Source organism: Blennius ocellaris, assembly GCF_963422515.1.
Source record: "Blennius ocellaris genome assembly, chromosome: 18".
Classification (NCBI taxonomy): Eukaryota; Metazoa; Chordata; class Actinopteri; order Blenniiformes; family Blenniidae; genus Blennius; species Blennius ocellaris.
Genome location: NC_137667.1, coordinates 13,917,704 through 13,942,631, shown reverse-complemented (window position 1 = coordinate 13,942,631; position 24,928 = coordinate 13,917,704). Strand labels below are relative to the sequence as shown.

The 24,928-nt window shown below is 42.0% G+C and overlaps 1 protein-coding gene across 3 annotated transcripts in view; it reads right to left on the bottom strand.

Moving 5' to 3' along the window:
• Positions 1-24,928, bottom strand: part of utrn (utrophin) — a gene marked incomplete at its 3' end in the record, with an annotated part of 189,877 nt that overhangs the window by 71,310 nt on the left and 93,639 nt on the right. For all 3 annotated transcript variants that reach the window (XM_080514402.1, XM_080514403.1, XM_080514404.1), the window contains exons 56-57: positions 9,293-9,465; positions 6,265-6,421 (exon numbers count right to left, since the gene is read on the bottom strand). In XM_080514402.1, coding sequence (XP_080370528.1) covers positions 6,265-6,421; positions 9,293-9,465 — 330 coding nt within the window. The remainder of the gene's footprint in view (positions 1-6,264; positions 6,422-9,292; positions 9,466-24,928) is intronic.

Here is a 24,928-nt window from a genome sequence, read left to right as displayed (position 1 = left end):
GCTGTGGCGCCAATAAGATAAGATCACAACATGGCCACTCTCAGGACCCTGCCAAACATCTCTCTTCCGGCCCTCAAAACCCTGCAACCTCAGCCTCTCTGCCACGTTACGGCAGCCCCCCCCCCCCCCATCTTCCCCCTGAAAACAACCCAGAAAAGGTCCACTACCATATGGCATCTCTCGACATCACAGACAAAGACAAAAGGAGGCTTCACAACAGGGTGCTGTCACATCCAGAGAAATTACAACAACAACAACAACAAAATCACGTTTTCTTTTTGTTCGTTTTTTTCCCCCAGCAAATAAATAAATAAAAATAGAGAGCAGTATTTTTAGGCATTTTCAGTGCAGGCTTGAGTTTGAAATTCGGTTGCCTGATTCAGATTAAATTCTGCTTCTGCTCACAGTTACACAGCTCATAATGGAGCCTCAGAGTTATTCAGTCTGAAAATGTAATTTCTTGTTTCCCCCCCACTTAACGTCCACTATTATCTTAGAGTAGCTGAAAGCCAATGTGAGGTGGCGGTTATTGGAAACAGAATTTTCTAAGATGCGCCACTGAAATACCATTTCCAGTCTTGATCACTCTTTCAAATTATTATTTTTTTTTGTAATAAATGTGTGCGACTATAGCAAAATGATCTTTTCCAACTCACAACAAAAACAGACAAAAGGCCTTTTTCATATTTGCAAATATGCATAAATACCATGGTTGGTGTATCAGCAATGATTTATGAGGTTCATTTAAAGACACTATATGATTATTCTTGCAAACCAAAAACATCTGAACTTGTTGTTATAGCTGTTGTGTTACTATCATTGTTCACAATTTTAAATCCATCAATCATCTCTAAAGCTTCGTCCAGCTTCAATCTGAGCTGGTTCTGGGTCAAGACACATTACACCTTGGACAGGTCACCAATATAACACAGGGCAAACACACACACACACCCACAAGCAATTATAAAGCCGCCTATTAAACTGGAGGGCATGGCTGTGAGCAGGAGAACCTGGGAGAAAAACCCACGAATGCACAGAAAAAACTTCAACCTCCACCGAAGATGGAACTCAGTTTGAGATGAACTTTCCACTGTTTTTCTTTACAGCTTTTAAATTTCACTATTTGCCCTGAATATGCCTTTTTCTGTTAATTCTAAGAGATGCAGCAGGAAACTGTGAAGAAAGATATTTTTTCATCACATCAACTTCCCGTTGTCTTTTTGGATTATATTTGGTCTTGTTCACTTGTTTTCTTGTGGTTATTCTCGGTATTCTCTCATTCTCAGTTATACTTCTTGATTCACTGTGCTCCGTTGACTCACCGCCCCCTGCGTATGTCCCACTTTCGTCAAATGTTGAGCCAAACCGACCTTTCGTTTTGGGATTGGATCAACGTCATTGCGTTTAATGCCCCTAACTGCACCCTGGGTCCCTTTTCCATTACAACCTGCTCAAACATTTTAATAACAAAGGTCTATCACATTGTGAGCAGAGCTCACGGTCCAGATTTTTCCAAGTTATGCCTAACTGGACATCCCATGGAGTTTTTAAAAATGAAACGAGAGACAAAACCCACAGCTATATGGATTCCCTCTTGCTTGACCAGCTCCCAGTTTCAGTTCAGGAGGCTAACCTCTTTGATCAGGCTTAAAACTTTCCTGTCTGAAAATGACTATAGTTAGTGCTGGCTCAGGTCACCCTGGACTAGTTTTCTTTTTGGGTCAAGCGGATGTCTCTCCTCTCCTCTTTCTGCTATGATCAATCTTTTAAGCTCTTTGCTGTACTGTAACTCCAGCATGGTCGAATTTGAGTTGTTCTGACCCAATTATTTCCAAATGATGAAATTGGGTGCCGATGCAATTTCCCCTTTCCCCTTATTCTTACCTGTCATGTAAGAATTTGATTTAAAAAAAAAAAAAAAAAAAAAAAAAAAAAGCTGTCTGTGTACCAACAAGCTACCCCTATCAAATTACATTGATATAATAATATTGGTTTTTTTCCATCTTTGTCACAGTTTTTTGGCGCCAAGGTGCATTTCACTGTCTTCGATCACTTGTCAGGAATCCATCCCAAAAAAATGAAGCGGACATAAAACAATTGAAAAGTTAGTGAAAAAGAGATAACCAAGTATTTAAAGAAAGCCCTTCCTCTCTGAAAACACCCGGGGGTGAAATCCAGCACAGCACTTCAATTCGCTTTATTCTCTTTACGACCTGTCCGTTCAAGTGGAAATGGTGCTAATCAATCATCCCAGCACAATGATAAAGATGGGCTCAGTAGCACATTATTACACCGTCCTTACTTGTAATTACGTATATGTCACTTGAGCGTACTGGGACGACCATGTGGTCCAGAAGTGACTCAGACGTTTTAACTTCATTCACTCGGAAACATGTGAAAGAATTGTTGGGGGGAGCAGATTGCACTGTCCGGACACAGGAGGCCAACTGTTGCTGAAAGATAAGAGCTGTTAAAGACGTGCACAAGCCTCTGGTGCTTCGGTCACACTTCTCGATTTAAAAGCTGCTAATTTAATAGACAAGACTGATGAGTTTAATCAGCTGGATGCTGACAAAAGCCTTTCGTTGGATAGTTTAATGTGCAATTAATAAATGCTCTTATGGCCATGTTAGCAGACAAAAAAAAAAGAGAGAGAGACAGATCGATACACACATCGAGAGCGAGCCAACACTTAAGTCAGACACTCGGCGTCATTCCCTGAAGCCTGTCACCATTTTAACAGTTTAAAAACTGCGGCAAATTATCATGAAAACAACCTCTTTTTTCAGCCAGGTTGAAATGTAACAGTTGTATTAAAACATGTTAAAACCTCTCACTGAAAAGGTGAATATAGACCATGTTGATCTTTGTATTTACTTCCCAACCCATCGATGTTTTCCACAAACACACATCATTCTTATTGTCCATCCTCCTTTTTTTCTTTCCAATTATTTTGGCTCCTGTTTGTTTCCTGTCCGTCACCTCATCCGCTGACTGCCCACCACTGCTCGTTCATATTTTTCTTCCCCTTTGATTCTTTAATAACAGCAATATCCGTTGCTCTCGGCTTGGCTAAGTGGCTTAGCCTTCTGCTTTCATCCACACAAGTCTCACAAAAAAGAGAAAGGGGGGGGGGGGGGGGGCAGGTTTTTCTACTTAGCGCTTCTGAGACTTCCCTACCTCATAGACACGAATTTCCATAAATCTCTGCATATATCCAGGGTTTCTCTGACAGAGTTGGTCTATCTATTGCTCCAGTGCAGACTGCATGCGTGGCTGCAAGTCAGTGTAAGCAAGTAATAGAGTATGGCGTGTTCAAAGCCCCAGCTCTTTGTTCTTCTCATCTCCCCCTCATCCTCTCTCAGGGTCAGCAAGACCTCCAGGCCAATGTATTAGGAATACAGTGGCGAGAGGAGTGAGGGGGGAAAATATAACGCAGTCAAAGTGAAAAGTGAGACTCCCTCACTTTTAACTCCCCGACTCCATTATTTCTTATTTCTGCACTGTCAACGGCGAAGACCTGGAAATGAACAAGGGGCACAGAGAGAGGATGGAGTGCGAGGAAAAGAGACGCAAGAGGCTGGAGACCAGCAGCAGGACAGAAACCGGACCGACAAATGACAGAGAATGAGATAAAAGAGTGAGAGAGGGTAATGAGAAAAGGAAGGTGAAGTGGAGATGCAGGGAGATTGTACTTTTCTGTTGCCGTGTGCTCTCAGAGCCTTATATAATGGAGCCTGTCTAAAGCGCTGGACCAAGGCCCGTTTAGTCTGTCAAGTGTTGAGTAAAGACGCTAAACAAGTCTGGATGTCGGCACAGACCCGGGGCAGGGTTGTGGCTCATTGCCTCAAAAGCCCAAAATACAAAAGAGAGGAAAGTCATACGTCGAGTCAGTGACTCTCGATCTTCAGCTTTTACCAAGAAACACGTCACTTTGGATAAATGGTAAATGGACTCAAAACACTTTAACAAGACACAATCATTTGACAGAACAATCACGGGGACAACAGCTGACACAAAAGTAATGGAGAGTTGTAGAGCTGCTGTCATTCTCTGTCCTTATCACTGAATACCAGAATCGGAATAACTGTTAACTTTAGCAATTGGTTGCCTGCATTGATTTCACTAAACTCCTGACAGCAATAGGGCCAACTGCATTTACAGTTTCTGTAAATATACACAAAAAATAAATGTTTTTAAAATGTTATTTGCCGTCATTGACTTTCAGAGCATACAGACATGGTAAGGTATTATCCCACTATGTATTCATCCACTCGTCCTTCATATCCATATTGTATACTGGTGTTCGAGAAAACTATCCATTTGAGGAATCTGTTCTTTTGAAAAATATCCCTTCATTAAATCATGAACTGCTATACTTAGCAGTAATTCTAGCAGCCAAGAAATTGATTGTCTGTCATTTGAAATGCCCTCAGTCTCCACGTTAGATCACTGATTTGTCTTTCTTGATATCCCATAGTAATGATTTTGTTTCTGGCTTGTGATATTAATTTTCTTCTACCTCAAACCCATTACTGTCCAAGTACTGTAATTTCCAGACTATTGAGTGCACCTGAATATAAGCTGCACCCGCCAAATTTAAAAAGAAAAATTGAGAACATTTTGGAGTTATGTGATTCACTTGAACGCATCACCAATTTATAGGTGACATGAAGCTCGTTAACTCGTAAATATCCATAAATTAGCCGCGTCATTGTTTAAGCCAAAGAGTTAAAAAAGTAGTGCCGTATAACCCGGAAAGTACAGATTACGGTGCTTTCCATTTTCAGCTTCACAATAAAGAATCTACCTAATTTAAACTTCAGTGAAAAGCTATTGGGCATGATGACTTCATACAGACCAAAATGCCATGTGAAAACACATCGTTCAATGAAATTACATCATGTAATTTGAAGCCTTAAAAGCAGGTATAAAACATCCGTGAGGACGAGTCGTGGTTGCACCCAGGTTGAAATGCGCTTCGGCTGGACAAAGGCCTGGTTAGAATCATACGTCCACTGCAGACTCCAATAATAGACTGGGGTTGCGCGCGCTTGTCCCTGAGTGCGGTGGCTGATCTGTCTCAGCGTGCTTCTGATCCTTTTCCCACGCATGAACGCACATTTACTCTCAAGGCGTTTTGGGGAACAAAATAATAGTGTGGCGAACAGGGGTGCGGGGAAACGCATTACGATGTCAACAGCGGTGGCGGCCAACAGACTGGGAGTAAACAGTAGCCATGGGCTGAGTCATTTATCTGAAAGCAATTACACTCCGATGCACTATCACAATAACCAGTGGTTACGATAAATAATACAGCGGGGAACACGGACGACAAACAGCAGTGATGGCAAAAGTGGGAATGGGTCAGCACAATAAAAGTATTGATTGCTTGTTGGGACAAAAGTTTCAATTTCATGTGACAAAATGTAATAATTAAAAAGAAACATGCTGAAATATCTGCAATGACTCCTGATCATGATATCTGTTTATAAATCGAATTTTTTTTGATGTCAGAGTAATTAATTCCACTGCTTTAAAAGAAAAATAATCTGCCAATAGTCAGCATATCTTTTTGAAGTTAAGCTTCACAGAAACATTTGTGCCTCTCTCCATTCAAGATATGTGACACTGGTTTATGCACTCAACACAAAAATATTCTGAACAGTTTGCCATTATTGCAAATCACCATGGAGACAATGATAATGTTGTGATAAATTTCCTTTGAAAATAGCTTTAGTATAAAGTTGCATATAGTAAACAATTCACATAAATAATGCCGATAATTACCTTCTGCAGGAGCCTGATAGCCACCATTCTAATGTGTTGGAGCCTAAAGCATCACTTCAAATGTACACATCTGCAAAATTTCTGATATAGACAAACAACACTATTACATGGTAATTAAATGAGTGTGTTTTCTTAGTGATTTATCTACATTCACAGAAAAAAATTTGTTAATTTTTCACAAGGGGAAAAAACAAAACTCATTTGGTTTAAAGAAAGTTCAATCTATCTATTAAGCTGATGAAGTGTTTTTAAATAATTAACCTTTTTTTTAATGTGTAAAATCATCCAGCTGCATGTGCTTAAAAGGCCGCGCAAACACATTTGGTTGCTTTCTGAATTTGATCGTTTCTGCTCAGAATTAGTGCAATAGATCACCGTTAAAGTACCGACTCATTAAGAAACATTTTTAGCATTAAGAAACAGGAAGAAACACGGATGTGTGGTGCGCACGCTGTGTGCGGCAGTGGTCCGTACCGTGCAGTGGTTCTGCTGTTGCAGCAGGGTGGGCACATCCCCCCCGATTGGCATCTGCTTGGCCAGCTCCTCATCCTTCACGCAGATCCACCGCCACAGCTCCTCCAGGAGGCCCAGCAGACGAGACCAGCGCTCAGCACTCGCTTCCAGATGGGCTCTGCCAACATAAACCGACCACTTAAATTATTCTCACAACACGTCTTTGAGAGTTGCTCCTGTGTTGTTGGCTTTTTTTTCCCCCCACCACCAAACCACACACAGCTCAAACATATTTCTTGTTTTCTATTGTTCTAGTTGTCCCTTTAGATGGATCTAGTTTGGGTCGTCTTTGAATTTAAGTAGGTTACGGTAGTCTGCTTGTTGTTTTCCATAACAAATTATATATTTTTTTCTATTTTGCATGTATATAATTAAAAACTGTGACACTGTTTTCAAGCATTTTTTTTCTTTTCATGGTTAAAAAAAACCCATCTTCTCATAATAGTTTTGGACAGGCTGGTGTTTTCATTTGAACATGGTTAAATAAATGTTATCCTCAGAAAAACCTGTACAAGCCCGATTGCGAACCACTCATGAGAGGCCTACTGGAATAAAAAAAAACAAAAACGGATACAGTTGGCTGCTAAGCGTGTGGGTGGTAGCATGCATGCAATATGTGTTGATAAGCACTTTTGTTTCTCTCCTTTCCTCGGGGCATGATCAATTTGAACACAGTGTACTGGGATGTCTTACTGCCACTCACACAGTTAGCCTTAATTACACATGGACTGCAATTAAGGCATAATGGGCTGCATGCAATCACCACGGATGCTTTTTCACCTCCTACCAAACACACAAATTGTTTCTCGCAGTCTATTTCTCTCCTGCTTGTGCTCCTGTGCAACAAGTCTATTAAATCTGCACCATTTGACCTTGACTCAGACCCATCTTTTTCCACTCAGATTGAACCGTCTTCAATACACAATCTCTCCCTGCACCATTTTTTATTTCCCCTGGTTCATCTAAAGCCTCTTTCACCCTCCCATCCCCCACCCACCCACCACCCCCCACCCACCACCCGCAGCTTTGTTGTGCTCCCGTGCTGCTCCTCTTCATCTTTGCTCTTTATTTCTGTCTTTGAACGTCTCCATCTGGCCCCGTCATCTTCACTTCTACCACCACTTTATTCACCACCAACAGTCCCACCCAACACCGATCATCCTTATTTATGCCATGATTTTGGCGAACGTGGCATTATTTATGTCATCGGAATTTTATGGGCCCAGGTGGTGACTCTCGAGTCTTTCTGGAGCAGTATTTCACCCCCACAGATGCTATAGTGCTGGAATTAGTGGTACAACCCCACAACCTTATGCAAGTGTTCAGTATTTGTTATTTCAATTATCAATGAATGCAAGCTATCCGAGCAAGGCTGTATCATGAAAATAACCGATGGTTCGTTTGATGCGCAGTAAGAAATTACTATTCGAATCCACACGGCGCGACACACTTTACGAGATGTTGGGAACAAATGATATTATAGTGGCCTCAGTCCCAGCTTAACTTGATATGTGATATGTGAGTGGAAAGAAAATCCCTTCTTTTCAAACATATTTTATCCTCTTTTAGTTGTCAGAGGGATTCAATGCCACCTTGGGCCCAATCTCAATTTTACAATCGCACCAACTGAATCAAAGTGATACGTCGCGGGGGTTCTCTTGCTACTTTCGGAACGTAAAAGATGCTATTCATCTGACTGAGGCTGACTGTTCACAGTCAGTCATATGAATGGTCCCAGCACTCTGAACTAGCCAATCATAGTGAAGCAAAATCTTAAAAAGAGAAAATTGCAAGGAAGCATAGAAGTTGTGAACAAACAGAAAAACAGCTAAAGACCGATGCTAACAATCATAATGGTGATACAATAAAAAACATATCCTTGTATATTTTAGGAAAGATGATCACAGTGTACAATATTTCAGAAAAGCTAATTAGTCTCATGAAATCTGAAAAATATAAGCAATATCTTTTATGTATTAAGAATAAAGACTGTAAGATGTAGACTTCCACTCTGGAAGGAGGTGGAGACACAAGATGAGCTCTAATAAACTAAAAGCTATCACCAGGCAGATGTGTGTGGAAGTTATTGTGGAGCAGCTCGTTGTCATTTCATGTGATGTAATTGAGGCAAAAACAATGGACAGTGCGTGTAATGGACCTGTGCTCTGGTGCGGCGCTTCTCAAATTGGATGCTGCACATTCATTAAAATGAAGAGCAGAGAGCATTTCAATATGGTGTTGCTGAGGATGACTTGTGTTCATTTATGAATGAACACATGCTGCTTTATTTATTGTTCTCAAGCCAATTTCGGGCTCTTACTGGTTGGAAAGCGATGTTGTAAAGTTTCAGTGAGAGTTACATTTTTTGGGGGGAGAATGACACAACATGTAGTTAGGTCTTGACGCCTCTTAAAAATATTTATTTGATCTTGCCAAATAAGCTACTAAAAGCCATGTGGATGAAATACGCGAAAGAGATGAGGTTCGGTGATGTCTATTCTCAGAAGGTAGGCGAAGACATAATTTTCACCAAAATAATAACAAGACTTTGTTTCTACCTCACTGAAAAGAATTTCCCCCACATGTTTGTGCCTTTCCTCCCACCTGGGCTATGAAATACTGCACAGATGGGCAAAGCAAATTCCCTGGTCAGAAAATACCCAACAGTCAGGGAGAGAATAACATCCGGTGGTTGTTGTTCCAACACGAGAATAGGGCCCCTTGTGTTTTTCACTTGTTACTTATTTTCTAATCTAAAATGCAAGCATAATAGTCCCTCCCTAGAAAATAACTTTGCCACTGGTGCGAATCATTGGTTCATTAGTAAACCGAGGCCGAGACCTACTTGATCCACTGCCATCAGAAAGACCTTCTGCCAAGACACTTTCAAGAGTTGAGAGCAGCAACAGAGAAGACAGAATGACCTCTAAAAGCAGAGGAAGGGGAAAAATGCTGGAGGGAGTTTTGCTTTCCGGAGAGTTTTACTCACCGGATGTTGGCTGATTTGGTCTTCAGGTCACTCCAGCGTTGGTTCATGTCATCCAGTCTGTGCTGGAGGAATACAGCCTCCTCAGAGCTCCCCAGTGCTTTGACCATCTTCGACTTGTTCCCCTCCACACTCTTATAGATGTCATTGTGGGCATCAATCTCGGCCTGGATGTCCTGCAAATACATAAGAGAGAAAAAGCACTCGTTTAGAAAAACCCAGGGTTATCAGTCGATGTGCTCTTTGGGTATAATCAATTCACATCACATCTAAAATCATACATCAGAGCTGGCTATTGGAAAGAAAAAAAAATACACTGGATTATATTAAAGTCCTCCAAAGACTTGGAAGCCCGTCTTCAAATCGGAGCAGGTCCCTAAGCGATGTCTTCCTCCCTGCTAATGATGCATTACGTTATACGAGGCCTTTACGAGAGCAAGCCTGGCAAATTTCATGCTGGGACACAGTATGTAATACTAATGCAATGTGGTGCTGTCCCACGATGCTCTGTTAATGCATGTATGGCTTCGAGCAGCCGAGGCACTAATACTGTGACAGACCACAGTTTCAGTTGGCGCGAGAGAGTCCGTAACACAGAGACTATGTGAGCATTTTCATGTGAGGGATGAACCACACGGGGGGCTGACGCAAGCAGAGGATCCTGTCAAATGTTTTATTTTTAGATGTGTAAAACTGCTCCATTTTCCTCCTCTTTCTCTCTCTCACACACACACACACACACACACACACACACACACACACACACACACACACACACACACACACACACACACACACACACACACACACACACACACACACACACACACACACACACACACACACACACTGATGGGACTCCCCTCAGTTCAACCTAATTCAACTGCAGATAAAGAGAAAGACTCCAATACCATACGGACGAGTGTAACAGTGCCTGGAGCTCAGAGACGGATTTACAAATGGGACAAAATGAGTGGAGATAGGAAAAATGTAATGAGACCTATTGCCTCCAACACTGTGATATATAATAATTTCAGAGATTCTGCAGGAAATTACCCATCACTGGCGCGCAAAGTAGTAACTTGTGTATCTTTCCAAATGTAGTATTACAAGAATTATGCTAATCATTAGTTTCATCTTCCAGCAATTGTAATGAGACAATCAAGGAAAAGTTATTCTTGTATGTAGCTGCAGTGTTTCATCGTTTTTTGTGTTACTAAACATCAACCAGAAACCTTGTTCCAAGATTTCACCATTGTGCTAATTATACCAAATTCTTTGACGTTAATTGTGTCTGTTGTTTCTTTTGTATATTTTTTCCATTGGCGTTAATGAGCTACAATGATACCATTGGTAAAAATAAAACGTCAATCTCTACTTATATGAATAAATACAATGCAACAGAAAAGAAAAATATACAAAAACTAACCTTTATAGCACATATTCACACTTCTATATACACACAAACATGATCCTGTAGACATAAACTTCAATAATGCATTTCAGAGCTCATGACGAGACAGAACATGAGAGCAATAAGCTGAATATGTGACAGCAGCTCAAATTCTCTACAGTATGCTCTTTGAAAAAGTGGATAAAACAAGAGTCAGAGAATGACCAGATTACAAATGACATGGACTTCAGAGTCATCTGTGGCATTGTACTGCACTTTACTCGACGCTAATGGACGTTTCACAAAAGCTGAATCAAATCCCTCCATGGTGATCTGCAAAGATAATCACCCCCTGGCATTCTGACACAAATCAAATACTTCTGAAAGGTCACAGGAAAGGGAGAGAGACAGGGACCGATTTGGGGACAGCAAGACGATACAGAGACATAGAAGGAGAAACGGTGAAACAAAGAAAAAGACGGGACGGACAAAGAGTAAACGACAGAGAGACGTTCGGCCACCAAGCCAGCTGGCTGCATTTCAAGTCATTACCCAAGTGCTTCCTTTTTCTTCAGCACTTGTACTGCCACTGGAAGTTGACTGCGCACACACACTTGTGCACACTAGCACCTTCACGCGCACAGCAGAGCAATTTAAAGGGGCCCTTTAAATTGTATTTTGCCCGGTGAAAAACTACTCCGTGCTGGAAGTTCGTGGGGATTTTGAGGTGCTTAAAGGTAGTGACGGATCATTTTCTAAGCCACACGCTTTCTATCTCACTTGATTAAACACACACGCACACAAAATGTGTGTGCCAAAGGTCATAATGTCAGTCACAACTGGGTTCTGTTGGAAGGCAATTCATGATTTATTTATGACCTATTTGCTTGCATATGGAGCAAAAATGGACTTCTTTACTTTCTTTTAATAATTCATAAAGAGGGAAAAAAAAATCTTTAACTGATGGACGACTGTGGAAAAGTGAAAAACTATTCTTGTGAACCTTTCGACTTCCATTTGTGAAAACACTTGAAAGTACTTGAAGTAACACTCAACAAACAGCCAATCAGCCACGTCTCTTGCCTGCCACAGTAAACACAAACAGTGTGTGTGTGTGTGTGTGTGTGTGTGTGTGTGTGTGTGTGTGTGAGAGAGAGAGAGAGAGAGAGAGAGAGAGAGAGAGAGAGAGAGAGAGAGAGAGAGAGAGAGAGAGAGAGAGAGAGGAGAGAGAGGAGAGAGAGAGCTGGTAGATAAGCTGTGACAGAGTTTCCCAGCAAGCTTTAACTTCTACTCAGGTGTTTTATAAAGGATTAAAGCATCAAGCATACCGAGGCTGAAATAAAACACACCAACATGTCTTGTTGATTATAACAATTTATCCCAAAATATCTATTTTATACTGACAAACAATAATGACCCTTACTGGGATAGGCCATGTTTGTCTTAGCCCATAATAAAGCAATTAAGGCAAAGGTCTGCTTTGACAAATTATGCTCATTTCAGGGCTCCGGTCTCATTTTATGGTGATTCCCTCTCTGCTTGGTAGCCCTTTCTAACTAGCAAAGCAGGCCAGAACCAATTATTCCATTTAATGAGTCCAATGATGACTATTCAGACTTCATAAAGCTGACTACATTAACTCCACAACAACAAACACAGGAGGGGAAGAAGAGTGAGAGGTTGTTATGTCTGCACTCCTTGTTAGCAGCATTTTGAACCAATAAAGATTTGAAAAATACCTCCTCAAATGTGCACATATACCTGTTCAAACTTGCCCAGCAGGTCTTGAAGGCTGAAATTGAGGCCAATCATTGTGGAGTGTGTACACTGGCTCCTCCCGCTCTCTCCAGTCACTACATTGTTTTATATCGCCATGCAGGTGAAAAGATGTTAAAGATTTCAGACAGGTAGATAAGTCCTCCAGTGGTTGCGGGCAAAACCAGATCCTTCAACAGCAGACTTCTGAGCATCAGTAAATCGACGGTGGATCCGACAGGAGAGATGCTCAACTTCTGAGCAAAGTTCAAACACAAAAGGGTCAAATCCAGGTCGCAGTCCCAAAACTGGCGGTTTACACACTTCACACACGCCTCGGCGCGCTGCTGTGTGTGCTCGCCCAATTGCACCACATGTTCGTAGCATCCTCCTCTGAACGGCGGCCAGTCTGCGCAGGAAGGGAGACGGCTAACCTGCAGTCATGTTTCACATCTGGCAGTGAGATTTCGGGCCGACCGGTGCGTTTTAGAGGTCTGACAAAGTAGCACCTGGAAGCTGGCAGTTGAGTTCCGCTGGCCAAAAATGGAGGCACTGAAAGTGGGAAAGAAATCCAACAAATCTTGGGCGGAGGTCTGCAGAGCACAGATAACAGTTTGTGTCTGAGGGGACATTCAGGCTGATATAATCCTCCGAGTAGTTGAGAACAGGTCCACTTCTGATTTGCTTCCCTTCTTCAACTCCAGTCCCCGGGCATGAAGGAAGCTGTTTACACGATGTCCGGCGGTCCAGACCAGGGCAGCGCCGAGGCGTTTGTTTTCAATTACTCTGATATAAAAGCACTCTATTCCTGCGAGTCACACAACTCTCCACACTTTAAGAGGGGAAATGGCAGCACAAAGAGGCACATGGTTTGCCCTCTCGTTCCCATGAGTAAAGGTAACATGGCCTGGAAGAGACAGAGTCACTTCAGTGTCTGGCTGACTACCCGCCCCTCAGTTCTCCAGCCCCAGTCTGGTCTCGCTCTATCACACCCTTCTAATCACTGCCATGACTGGGCCACTTAGTCAAAGAATGCCGTCTTCTTTTTTGTTGGAGCCACATGTTCATGGAGGCTGCTTCAAGACTCCACGACTGAGTCCCGGGGCACAGAGTCCGACTCACTGGCCTTTTTGAGTCAAAAACCTGACAGTTATCTTATTGCTCCTTGAGAAGATGAAGGAGACGAGGTTTATCCGTCTCCATCGGTTTCCTCTTCATCTCCGGGATGAAGAAACTTCCGTAAAATCTGCCTTTCTTCTTCAGCATTTCGTCTCTCTGGGAGGTCAAACAAAGTCCTAAGCTGGTTTCCCCGTTCCTCTCTCTCCCGACATTGCTCTCACTCTTTCTGGCCAATGGCCCCAGTCTATCACACAGCTGTTTATTATTTTAATCAGTATCCTCCCTTTCCCCTCCTCTCTCTTCCCCTCTCGCTCCCTCTCGCTCTCTTTCTCTGTTCCCCTCTCTCTCCCTCTCTCTCCCCTAAACCAATTCAACACATGACACACCCACTTCCTGAGGCCTGCACCGGCAGCAATGTGGCAGCAAAAGAAGCGTTTCAGAGAAACGGCGGGATTCCTGAGAAATCCTAAGTAAAATAACGACCAGAATTTGGAATGAGCAAAAGTATGGCAGGACCGACAGTGAATGAATGGCTCATGAGGACAGACTGCAAAGAGTTGAGGTGGAAAATTTCTACCTGTGATAAAAACATGTAGCTGTTTTGTTCACCGAATGGAAACGGTGAAGTAATAGCAAACTGGGAGTGCAGCTGCAATCTGCTCCATAAATATATTTACTTGTGCATTTTTAACAATGAACAACTTTTTTTACCTGACAGTTCTTTTTCGGATGTCAACTTCTCTCCAAAAAATAACCATTTCAGTTATGATCCCAAAGTCTCAATACCGTCAACTTGCATTAGTCGAACTCCGTATCTATATAGTCTTTGGATGCTTTGAAGACTCATGGGCACCGGCTGCGGTCTATAGGGCTATGTTAAAGAGGTACAGGCACTAAAATAGAACACATATATTCAACCTGTGTGTGGAGGTGTTTGGGGACTGTTTGTGTGTAAATGTATGCTGGCATGCTGAACAGCAGGCTAGACATTTGGTGTGCATCAAAGACATGCAGACAGATGGCTGTCAAGTGGGGGGAAAAGAAAAAAAAAAAGTGCAATGCTACCTTGCATATTTATAAGACAGACTTTGAAGTACGCTTAGCTAATTAAAAATATTTACATACTTGAGGCCTTTAAATAGCATTTCTGACAAATACATACGGTTTGAGGGCTTTCTCCCGAAGGACGTAAAATTAGCTGTTGCGAATTGGCACATTTGACAAGCGCAGCTGATTCCACAATGAATGGAAGCCGAGATTAAAGGCGAGGAGAAGTGATGTTTGACAATTTTGGCTTACCACAGGTTCCGACACTTTAACTTTGTGCAACAGTGTCATTCAAAAAGAACAGACATATTTCGCCCGCAAACACACCCTGATGTAGCTTGAGGCAGGGGATGCAGGGGTTAATGTCGGGCTACATTACAAAACTAAGCGGATTAGGACCATTACAGGGGTAAGAATGTAACGCTTCCAATCCCTCGGGCAAAGAGATGAGGATAGAAGAAGAAGAAGGAAAAAAAAAGATGCTGACTGAATAAGCGGACGACAGCAACACAGTCTGAGGAGAAACTCGACAAACAACTTACAGTAAGACGTGCCTTGGCAAACAAAACCATGAAGGGACGTCAGAGATGGAAAAATCAGAAGAGAAGGTGGTGGAGCAGGGAGGTTGGGTGAATGGAAAGCAGGAAAGGGAAGCAGAGAAGCACGAGTTGAAAATATTTTTAGGGAAAACAGAGGCTGCAGTATGAAATACAGTATACAGGTGGCCTTCATGTGAGCAGAGCCGACATGTTACATGAGCACTGCAGTGCCTTATCATCGCCATCCCCTTGAAATTGGTCAAACGGGATTGTTTTGGCAAAACACTTAAGCCATATAAATGAATAAATGACCTCAAAGGGGTCATTCGTGATGACAAAGCCGCAAAACAAAATTATCCCACCATATTTTTGTCCAAGTGGGCTGTTTGGCTTCTCTGCCATCAACCTCTTTTAGACTCCACAAACATCTGGTGTCAGGGAAAATGTGATACGCCCTCTGTTTCTCATACCAAAAAGCACAGGGCCAGAATGATCTAATAAGCACTGTATAGCAGGTTGGCATGCAGAATTAGCTTCTGGGCTGAATTTGCAGTGGAGGCCAGTCCTGGACCATTTGGCAGTCGATGAGGATGGTTTCCCTTGCTGCGAATGATTTATTTCAAATAATTTGGAGATATTTTCAAAACTCCTGCCAGACTCAAGTGTTATTTTTAATTTTTTTGAATAGCCTGCGAGAGCTTTTTAGATCTTGGCAGGATGACAGCGAACACTTCACAGAGAACAGGTGAGCCAAGATGTCAGAGGTTTAAATAGGACAAGAGCAACCTGCCGGTCACATCAACTGAATGGCTTTTAAGGGGGCTTCCATTTTCAGCATGACTGATCAATTTTCTTTTAATTCAACCCATGTACGACCATGACATCAATATACTAATTTCAGTAAATGCTTCATTAATTTGGCTAAGTTGATTTGATGAGGCCTTCTTTGAAAATGTATCAAGGCTTTATTTGTCCAAATATTTGGAAAAAGCCAAGTATTATGAATAATTCTTCTATCCATCCCTCTTTCTTCTATATCTACATCCACAGGTTTTTCAGGGGTTTGAGAGCTGAATCCGATACCATCTGGCATTGTGAGGAAAGACAAGGTAAACCTTGTGGCCTGACAATTCATAACACTGAAGATCTTGGGTTTGCCATCCCAGTAAAATAAGAGCCCTATTCCAAATACACTACATTTTGGTGCAAGGACGTACGAGTACATACAGTGTTATCCATTTTTGTTTTAAATATCCCAAAGAGTTAAGATTTACAAATTAAAAAATAAGAATTTAAACATGCTATTTTTTAAATGTATAATTCCTGGTGAAATGATGAAAAAACATTTCCTCTATTGCTGGACCATTTTGTTGTTTTTTTTCAAATTGTGTTGAAACTAGACATTTTAGGATTGTTCACTTGCAATCAGAGTTCGATTTTATGCTAGCAGTGCAGCCCCCAATAAAAACAAAAAAAAACAAAACAAAAACAAAATTATTAGATGTCACTGGACAAATCAATGAATTTGAAGTTGCTTCAGTGCCCTGCATGGGAGCCCGGTGAGCACACAAATGTGTGTGTGAATAGTTGAATTTGCTGTAAAAGCAAAGCCAAATCATCAAGTTGAAATGGAAAAAAAAAACAACTTCTCAAATCTAACTAACAATCAAATATGAAGTCATGAACACTAAACCTAAAATGTGATTGAGCAAATCCAACAATGTAACAACATCATCTTTGTGTCAATTACTTTGGCTCAAATATAGTGAGAACTGTGGAAAGGGAAAATGTCAGATAACAACAGCTGAAAGCGACGAGCCAGAAGCAGTTTGTGATCTCAGAGGCCGTCAAGAAGGAGCAGAGGCCACAAAATCTAAAGATGGTTGGGGAAATCATATGCAAGGATCACAAACAGCAAATGAACCCCAGCGTGAACAAACATGGCCACCAAACAGATATACAAAACACATAACCACACGCACACAACCCAATTCGAACAGCCGAACTATCTACCATGGCGCTGCTGAGAAGCTATCCCCCTGTCGGATTATTCAAGATTCATCGAATCCTATCTAATCCTTTCTGCTACCACAATGCACCACATCTGTCAAAAATCAATGCTGCTGCAGGATGCCACTGTTATTCTCCACCTTATAAATCCACATCAGCTCAAAGTACTTCCGGCGTCCCGGGTTATCGCCAACACTCCTCTTCCTGTTAGGAGGGCAGCACCCAGCTGCTGAGATCACAGCCCTGATGTGACTCTGCTATGACTGCGTTGTATGTGGAGCTATATAAATAAATTGAATTGAATAGATGTTTGTGTGAGTGTTTTAATTTCCCTTGCTTCTCTTTTGACAATATAACAAAACATGTCAAACTTTGAATGAATGGTTTGTGGGGCGTGAAGAGATAAAAGTGCTCCAGCCATATGTTAATGCAGTGATTCCCAACCGGGGGTACGCGGACCCCTAGGGGTATGCGAGGGTATTGCAGGGGGTACGCAGAAAGATTATAAATTAGCCCAGTGGTTCCCAACCTTTTTTGACCAGTGTACCCCTTGAGCTGGTTTCCATGTGAAAAGTACCCCCTCTCTCGTGTGTGATTATTCGCCTTAATGTGTACTTATATTTAACCCTTTGTCTTTCTATCCAACTGCTCATTTAAATAAAACAATTATTGTGAGTGTAAAAACATACCTTTTAATGAGACACTTGCGCTTGCTTGTCTTTCATAAGTCTTTCATAATTCCTTTTTTCACTGGGCTCCCCTGTGCCTGCGTCCGAGGCGACGGTAGCAGTAGCGGTAGCTGGACGTTTACTCCTGCCTAGCCATGCATCCATGTTTACAGTCGGTATGCAGCTAGAGTTAGCTAGCTTTGCGAATCGTGCGCGCCCGCAGCAAGAACGTGAAAAACGTTAAAACGTTAAACGTTTTTTAAAGCGCGCCACTTTATAGTCTTTTCATGTTATGTGCATTGTAGTGTTACAATCACTGTGGACGAACTGCTACTCATGGAAAATAAACGTATGGCCTTACTAAAATTCATGATATAATACAATATAATATAGTATAATTTTTTTTTTTGTGTGTGGATACTGTAGGGTAATTTATCATCTTTCTGCGTACCCCCTGCAATACCCTCGCGTACCCCTAGGGGTCCGTGTACCCCCGGTTGGGAATCACTGAATTAGCCTACAGTATCCACACACAAAAAAAAAAAATGTATACTATATTATATTGTATTATATCATGAATTTTAGTAAGGCCATACGTTTATTTTCCATGAGTAGCAGTTCATCCACAGTGATTGTAACACTACAATGCACATAATATGAAAAGACTATAAAGTGGCGCGCTTTAAAAAAAAAAAAAAAAAAAGGTTCACATTCTTGCTGCGGGCGCGCACGATTCGCGAAGCTAGCTAACTCTAGCTGCATACCGACTGTAAACATGGATGCATGGCTAGGCAGGAGTAAACGTCCAGCTACCGCTACTGCTACCATCGCCTCGGACGCAGGCACAGGGGAGCCCAGTGAAAAAAGGAATTATGAAAGACTTATGAAAGACAAGCAAGCGCAAGTGTCTCATTAAAAGGTATGTTTTTACACTCACAATAATTGTTTTATTTAAATGAGCAGTTGGATAGATAGAAAGACAAAGGGTTAAATATAAGTACACATTAAGGCGAATAATCACACACGAGAGAGGGGGTACTTTTCACATGGAAACCAGATCAAGGGGTACACTGGTCAAAAAAGGTTGGGAACCACTGTGTTAATGAACTCTGCAATCCAATATATGAACTCATCAAATGAAATGAAAATTGTGCTGTATCACTCTATACAATTGAAAGAGTTACACACCCAGTGTGAACCTGGAAGGACAGCACCGACACCACCTCCGTTCATCACATTATGCACATGTTGTTCCTTTGCCATCACCAGATCAGCATAGCTTCAAGTCTGACTGTTCTGAAGGAACATGAGGAGACAGAATAATAAATTGCTACAAAAAATTGCTATATGGGGTGCCAATCACAAATCAAAGTCCAAAAGCAAAACTCAGCTGCTCGCACACATGTGACAAAGTCACAATCAGACATGCAATTGGTATCTGACCTTCACTAATGTGATAGCGCCTCCATTGGAGGACTCCACATGCTCAATCATTCTCCAGCTGAAACTACATTCTGCCATACATATGCAAGCTCCAGAGCAGGGAGGTTCAAACTGATCAGGGTTGCGTGTCCTGTTGCCCAGCAATCAGGCATCGATTCTGGAGAGGCTTTTTGTGTTTTTGTTTGTCTACAAGACTCCTGGGAGATAACCTTAAGACGAAGGTGAAACACAGAGGTTCTTAGAGGCTAATCCTGCTTTTTGAGCTGAACACTATGGATCTGGAGCCGTGAAAAGACACCAGCCATAGATAGGATGCACCGTATTACTTGTAACTTCCCTAATAGAGGCATCTTATTTCCTATCTCCTGAATGATTAAAGACAGCTGAATGATTCGAATGAAAACAGGCAGCAGTGGAAAAATGTCATTTAGCATCAGCTAATATAGGTTTGTTATGGCCTCAGGAGAGACAATGTAAACAGCAAAGTGAATACAAATCAGAGGTAAAATGACTTAGAAGATCGTCACATACAGAAATGTCTCATTTACTGCAAATCCCTAATCTGCAGATGTGAAATTAAACTTCTACCAAGCAACATAAAAAGTGCCCCTTACAGTGAAGAATGGTCATAGCAGAATGTACATATAATGTATTCGTGGATCATTGGTAGAAAAATGTCTGCTTCATATTGTCTCAAAAGGGGGAGGGTTCATTTCAAGAAAGTCTAAAAGATTAAGGAGCAGGTCTCAATTTTCAAACGGAAATAATTAGTTCCTTGACGGACCTTAGCAAAAAAAAGAAATGAAACCATTGAGTTTTAGGACTATCATCCGGCTGATTTGACTGGATTTTAAAACCAGAGGCCTTCTGGGGGTTCTTATCACCCTGCTCTTCCCTGGTGTTCAAAGACTTCTGCCCCTCCCTCTTGCCTTTTATCACTGTTTTCCTCCAGCAAGGCATCACTCCTACTTTCTCCCCACTCTCATGACTATTTGAAGTGCTGTGCCTCCTAGGAGCTGAAGAGCTTGACCGTGGTGGGTGGTCTTGACAGCACGTATACACCGCACAGCCTCAGCTGAAGAGGGAAGGAAAAAAAAAAAAGGGACCGTGACGTAATTGCCTCTGAAGCTGCTGTCACCTCCATCGGTTGAGATAGGAGAACATTTAGCACACGAACGCAACACCTGCTGTGTTTGGAGGAGAGGGGGGGGCTTCACGACATCATGTGACTATACTAATGTAGTACTAATGAAGAGCAGTTTCCCCTCGTCGAGGACCACTGCGTGATGAAAAGCTCAGAGGGTGATGGTGTGGCGGTAAAGAGCTGCTGTCGACATAAAGCCTCACTGCATGTGGTGGTAAGTAACACATGCCTGATTAACTTCGAGTGCGATGGTAGAAATGCTGACGCACAACATTGTGATCACACTCTCGAAGACCACGCACAAAGAAGAATTCGCAAGGACACCCTTAAGAAAATTACAAATACTGTGATCATTAGGTGATCTGCAGCAACTCCAAATGACTCATGGAAGCGTGATGAGTAACGAGAAAGTTAAAAAGATAAAGGCACAACAAAGTGGGAATCCAACGGTAATATCAGAGAAAGAACAGTGTGTACTCAAAATATCCAAAGCTTTTCATCTCTGAAATTCCACCTGAAGAAACATTGATATGGTTTTCGCAAAGGAGAGACTCTTTGCTGATATGTTTGCATCATACATCTTAACATGTAACATGCTCAATATTTCAACCCCCAGTCATTTTTACTGCCTCCAAGTGACAAAGGGGAAGACGAATGAAAGAAGCAAACAAACAAAAAACTATTGCGATACAAAAGGATGACCTTAAAGTCAACGGACATCGTGAGCTCATATAAAATGACCGACTCCTCACAGATGGTTTGCAATTGCCTTTTATTGAGGTTTGAGGTGTGCTGCTCCGCTCTAGGGAGACATTTACTGTCGGCTTCTGTCCCGGAGAATTTATATAGAGTTGACATTGTTGAGTGGAGGGTGGGGCTCTGGACGGGCAAAAATCTGGCACTATGTTATCCAGTACACAGATTACAAGAGCCATATATCACAACATGGTGCAATAACGTCAGGAATTACTGGGCGATTTCTTAAAATCTAAGTTCAGGAAACTTTAAATGCAAGACAAAGCAAGACGACATAGAGGTTTTGTGCGAAATGACACCAGTAAAATAAGTGTGTGTGTGTGTGTGGGGGGGGGGGGTTGTTTCAGTCTTACTCAAAAACAGAATTTACCTGTGTCAGCTGGACTTGGTCATTTGTATTTATGTCTATACAGTCCAATTGATTGAATTCCTTTGAGAATTAATGCAAGAATAAGCACACCTCACTGTAACTATTAACATTATCCAACTTTTAATTGAAAATGAAGCAGACATTCTGTAATCAATACACTAAACATAAATCTCACACCGTCATGGTTAACTGCATAGACTTCTTTCTTTTTTACTTCTCATGGTAGAATAATGAGGCACATTCTGTGAAGCCTATAATAACACTGTGGAGACTTTTCAACATGACATCTGGGTGAGTATTGAAGCTTCAATACAGTTAAAATCTATAGCTATTAGACTTTCCTTTGATTGAACACAGTTCGGATCGATAAAGACAATCCATATTGCACTCCTTGTTCTATCAGTCTTAGTTTAATGACAATGAACGTACGTGGAAGAAGCAGTACCGATTCAATGATAAATATGTTCGATTTCCATCCACACATCGTGTATACTTTTTTGCAATTCAGTGTTGCAAGGGGCAGGATCCCTGCTGACAATGGGTAAAGGCAGAGGGGAATTTCCAAAAATGATAAATCACATAGCGTAGTCGTCAGATTGTCTCCATGGTACAGATATTTCCTGCCCAGGCCCTCAGGGACAAGTCACAGGGTGGGGCACAGGGCTGTGCTGCTCAATTGAGGGTAGAGATAAGACTGAAAAGTTTCCAAACATGAACCGCTGCGACATCACAGCCATGACAACTGGAGTTACACCACAGATTTAATTTAATGTTGGTAAACTCGGCATTAAGTGGAAACAGAGGCTAACACACAGTCACAACAAAAGGATTTGATAAACCGATTGGTCCAGATTGTGGTCATGAAACGTTACTTTTTCAGCTCGCATAGAAAAAAAAAAAAAAAATGTATTTACTTTCTTTTTGTTTTGTAGTGGAGATGCCAGGAGAGGGGCAATGGGCTGGAAGCACCCAACCAAACAAGGCACTTAAAGTTTTGAATAAAAGAAAAGCAAAGGGTCAAGAGGAGGGAAAGTCAGCAAGGACACTTAATTTTTCAAAACCATTCCAGCTCAGCGACACAGCGGATACTTGGGCTGGCATCAAAGACGTTTATGAGAGCCAGAAAGACGGCTGACTTATTCTCCAGTGGGGCAACGTCCAATTACATGCAGCTGAAATGGGGGTAAGAAAAATAAATATGCAACAACGCACATTGTGCATTCTGCTAGAAAACCAGGTTTTGTAGTTCTTTTCACAGCTTTTAAACATACAGACTCTATACTTTGCATACTGATGGAGCTGTAAAACACTTCAGTGAAACCTTTCATTCTCTGCTGTGATGAGTTCATGGGTTTCAGAGTCAAACCCGAGGGAGATTTAAACAAACAGACAAAAAAAATAAATAAATAAAATTCTTCACAAAACACTATTAAGAGACACGTCGAGATGCCGGAATAAATAAAAGCTGGTGGCGTTTGCTGAACACACAGTGAAACGAGTTCAGAATAGCTGTGTTAAGAAGACATTGAGGAGGCGGCGGCGATGACACTGACAGGGTGGGTGTCTGAGTGTACGAGAAGTATTGTTGTCGTCAGCCTACGTGCTTACGCTACACCCTGGATCCTCCATCCATCCCCTCGCACAAACTTTTCATCCCTTCTCTTAGTCATATTCATCTTCCTCTGCTGCTCCTGTTAACTCCAGTTGCCCTTTCCTCCTCCTCCTGCACCTCCCCCTCCTGCCTTATCTCGTACTCTCAGCACCCCTATTTCATCCTATTGACTCTTATTTTTTCCGTTGTCTCCACCTCTCAGTTGGTTTATTTCCCAGAGCAGGTAAGTGAGATATCTAACCGCCACAGGTTGTCCTCCCCCCACCCCCGGAGCTTCGATCACGACAACAACTGGCTGATGGTTTGCTCATTACTTCCAGCAATGTTTACTGTAGGGGGCCCGTTTCATTCTCTTGCCTCGCTGTGGTTTCTGTCGTGCTGAGTAAATTACTTATCCATCACTCACGCGTGACTCTGGTTGAAGTCTTCATTCGCCCGCCCAACTTTTTCCTCAACTTCCAGTCTTCCTCGACTGTATTTCTCTCGATACTCGCGCATCGGAACATTCACTTATTTAAGCCGCCTGCTCATTTTTTTACAGTCAGCACAGCATGTCATTCCTACTTTGCAGTACGCCGTGGTGAGTTTTTATGTCTGGTTCTTTCCTCGTCACAAGCAGCATTTTAACGCGGTCCCCCCACATTCAAGGGCCGAGATTCAAACATTCACCCCATGTTGTTATTAAAGACAATAAGTAATTCACCAGGCCAAAATTTATTGATTATTGGATGGTTTGTAATCCAAAACAACCATCAATACAGTTTAGGCTCCATGCCATCTCAGCGGGAGCATGTTTTCACCCGGCTTTAAAAAGCTTTATTCCACATGCCTGAAGTTTCATTTTCTGTCTCCCACTGGGAATCCATTACATATTCTGATAAATGTCATCAGCGCACCGCACCAATCTTCTCCAAAAGGCGGCTTGCACCGCGCAGTAACTTAGCATAAGACGTGAACTCCGAAGCTCAATTTTCTACCCGTGAATGAGCGCCGAGCTGTATTTTTCACTCCAGTGAGTACAGGTGAAAGTAGGAGAACGGCAGGGAGCGAGTGTCTCCCACAAGGTTTTCTCTGAAAGTTGTTAATCTCAAGAGACACGTGTCATCTTTATCAGGGGAAAAAAAAGCATTATTCTCTGGTGGTTACAACAAAGATCAGATCCTTAACAGAGCCACTTTAACACGTTTTGAGTCTTTTTGAGTCCCACCAAACACACAATGAGTGTTAAACACAAAGAACGATGGATGGATAGATGGATGGATCTTAATTGTATGCATCCATATGAAGAATCAGAACTACTTAAAAAAAAAAGTCTCACTCGTTATCATGTACATTTCCAGGGGAGTTTGAGAGATGTCACTGGCCAACACCAGCTGCCTCGGGGCGCCATCGTCACAAACAGTTTCCAGTTGTTGTTGTTTTGTTTTTTTTGTGGGTTCTCAAAACCAACACCAACTGAGAAAAAACAAATCTTAACTAATATTTTGCGACACTATATATTCGCAACTTCACTAGGAGTAAATAAACTCAAAGTTCCGATATGACCAAACTTGTTTGGTATCTCTTATTGCGCGTGACGGGTCAGGGGAAGTCAGCTGTCAAACCTTTTTTAGCCTGCCACACATGGGGTGATGGCGAGGTGACAAGCTGAAGATGTCAAGCAGAAATATCCGTCTGCAGTTGATGCGTCATTGCTTCAAATAACCCTTAACATTAAATTCCAGCAATTATCCATTGCACTAATGAGCTACACACTTGACTCCATACACAACTTGTCCCAGCT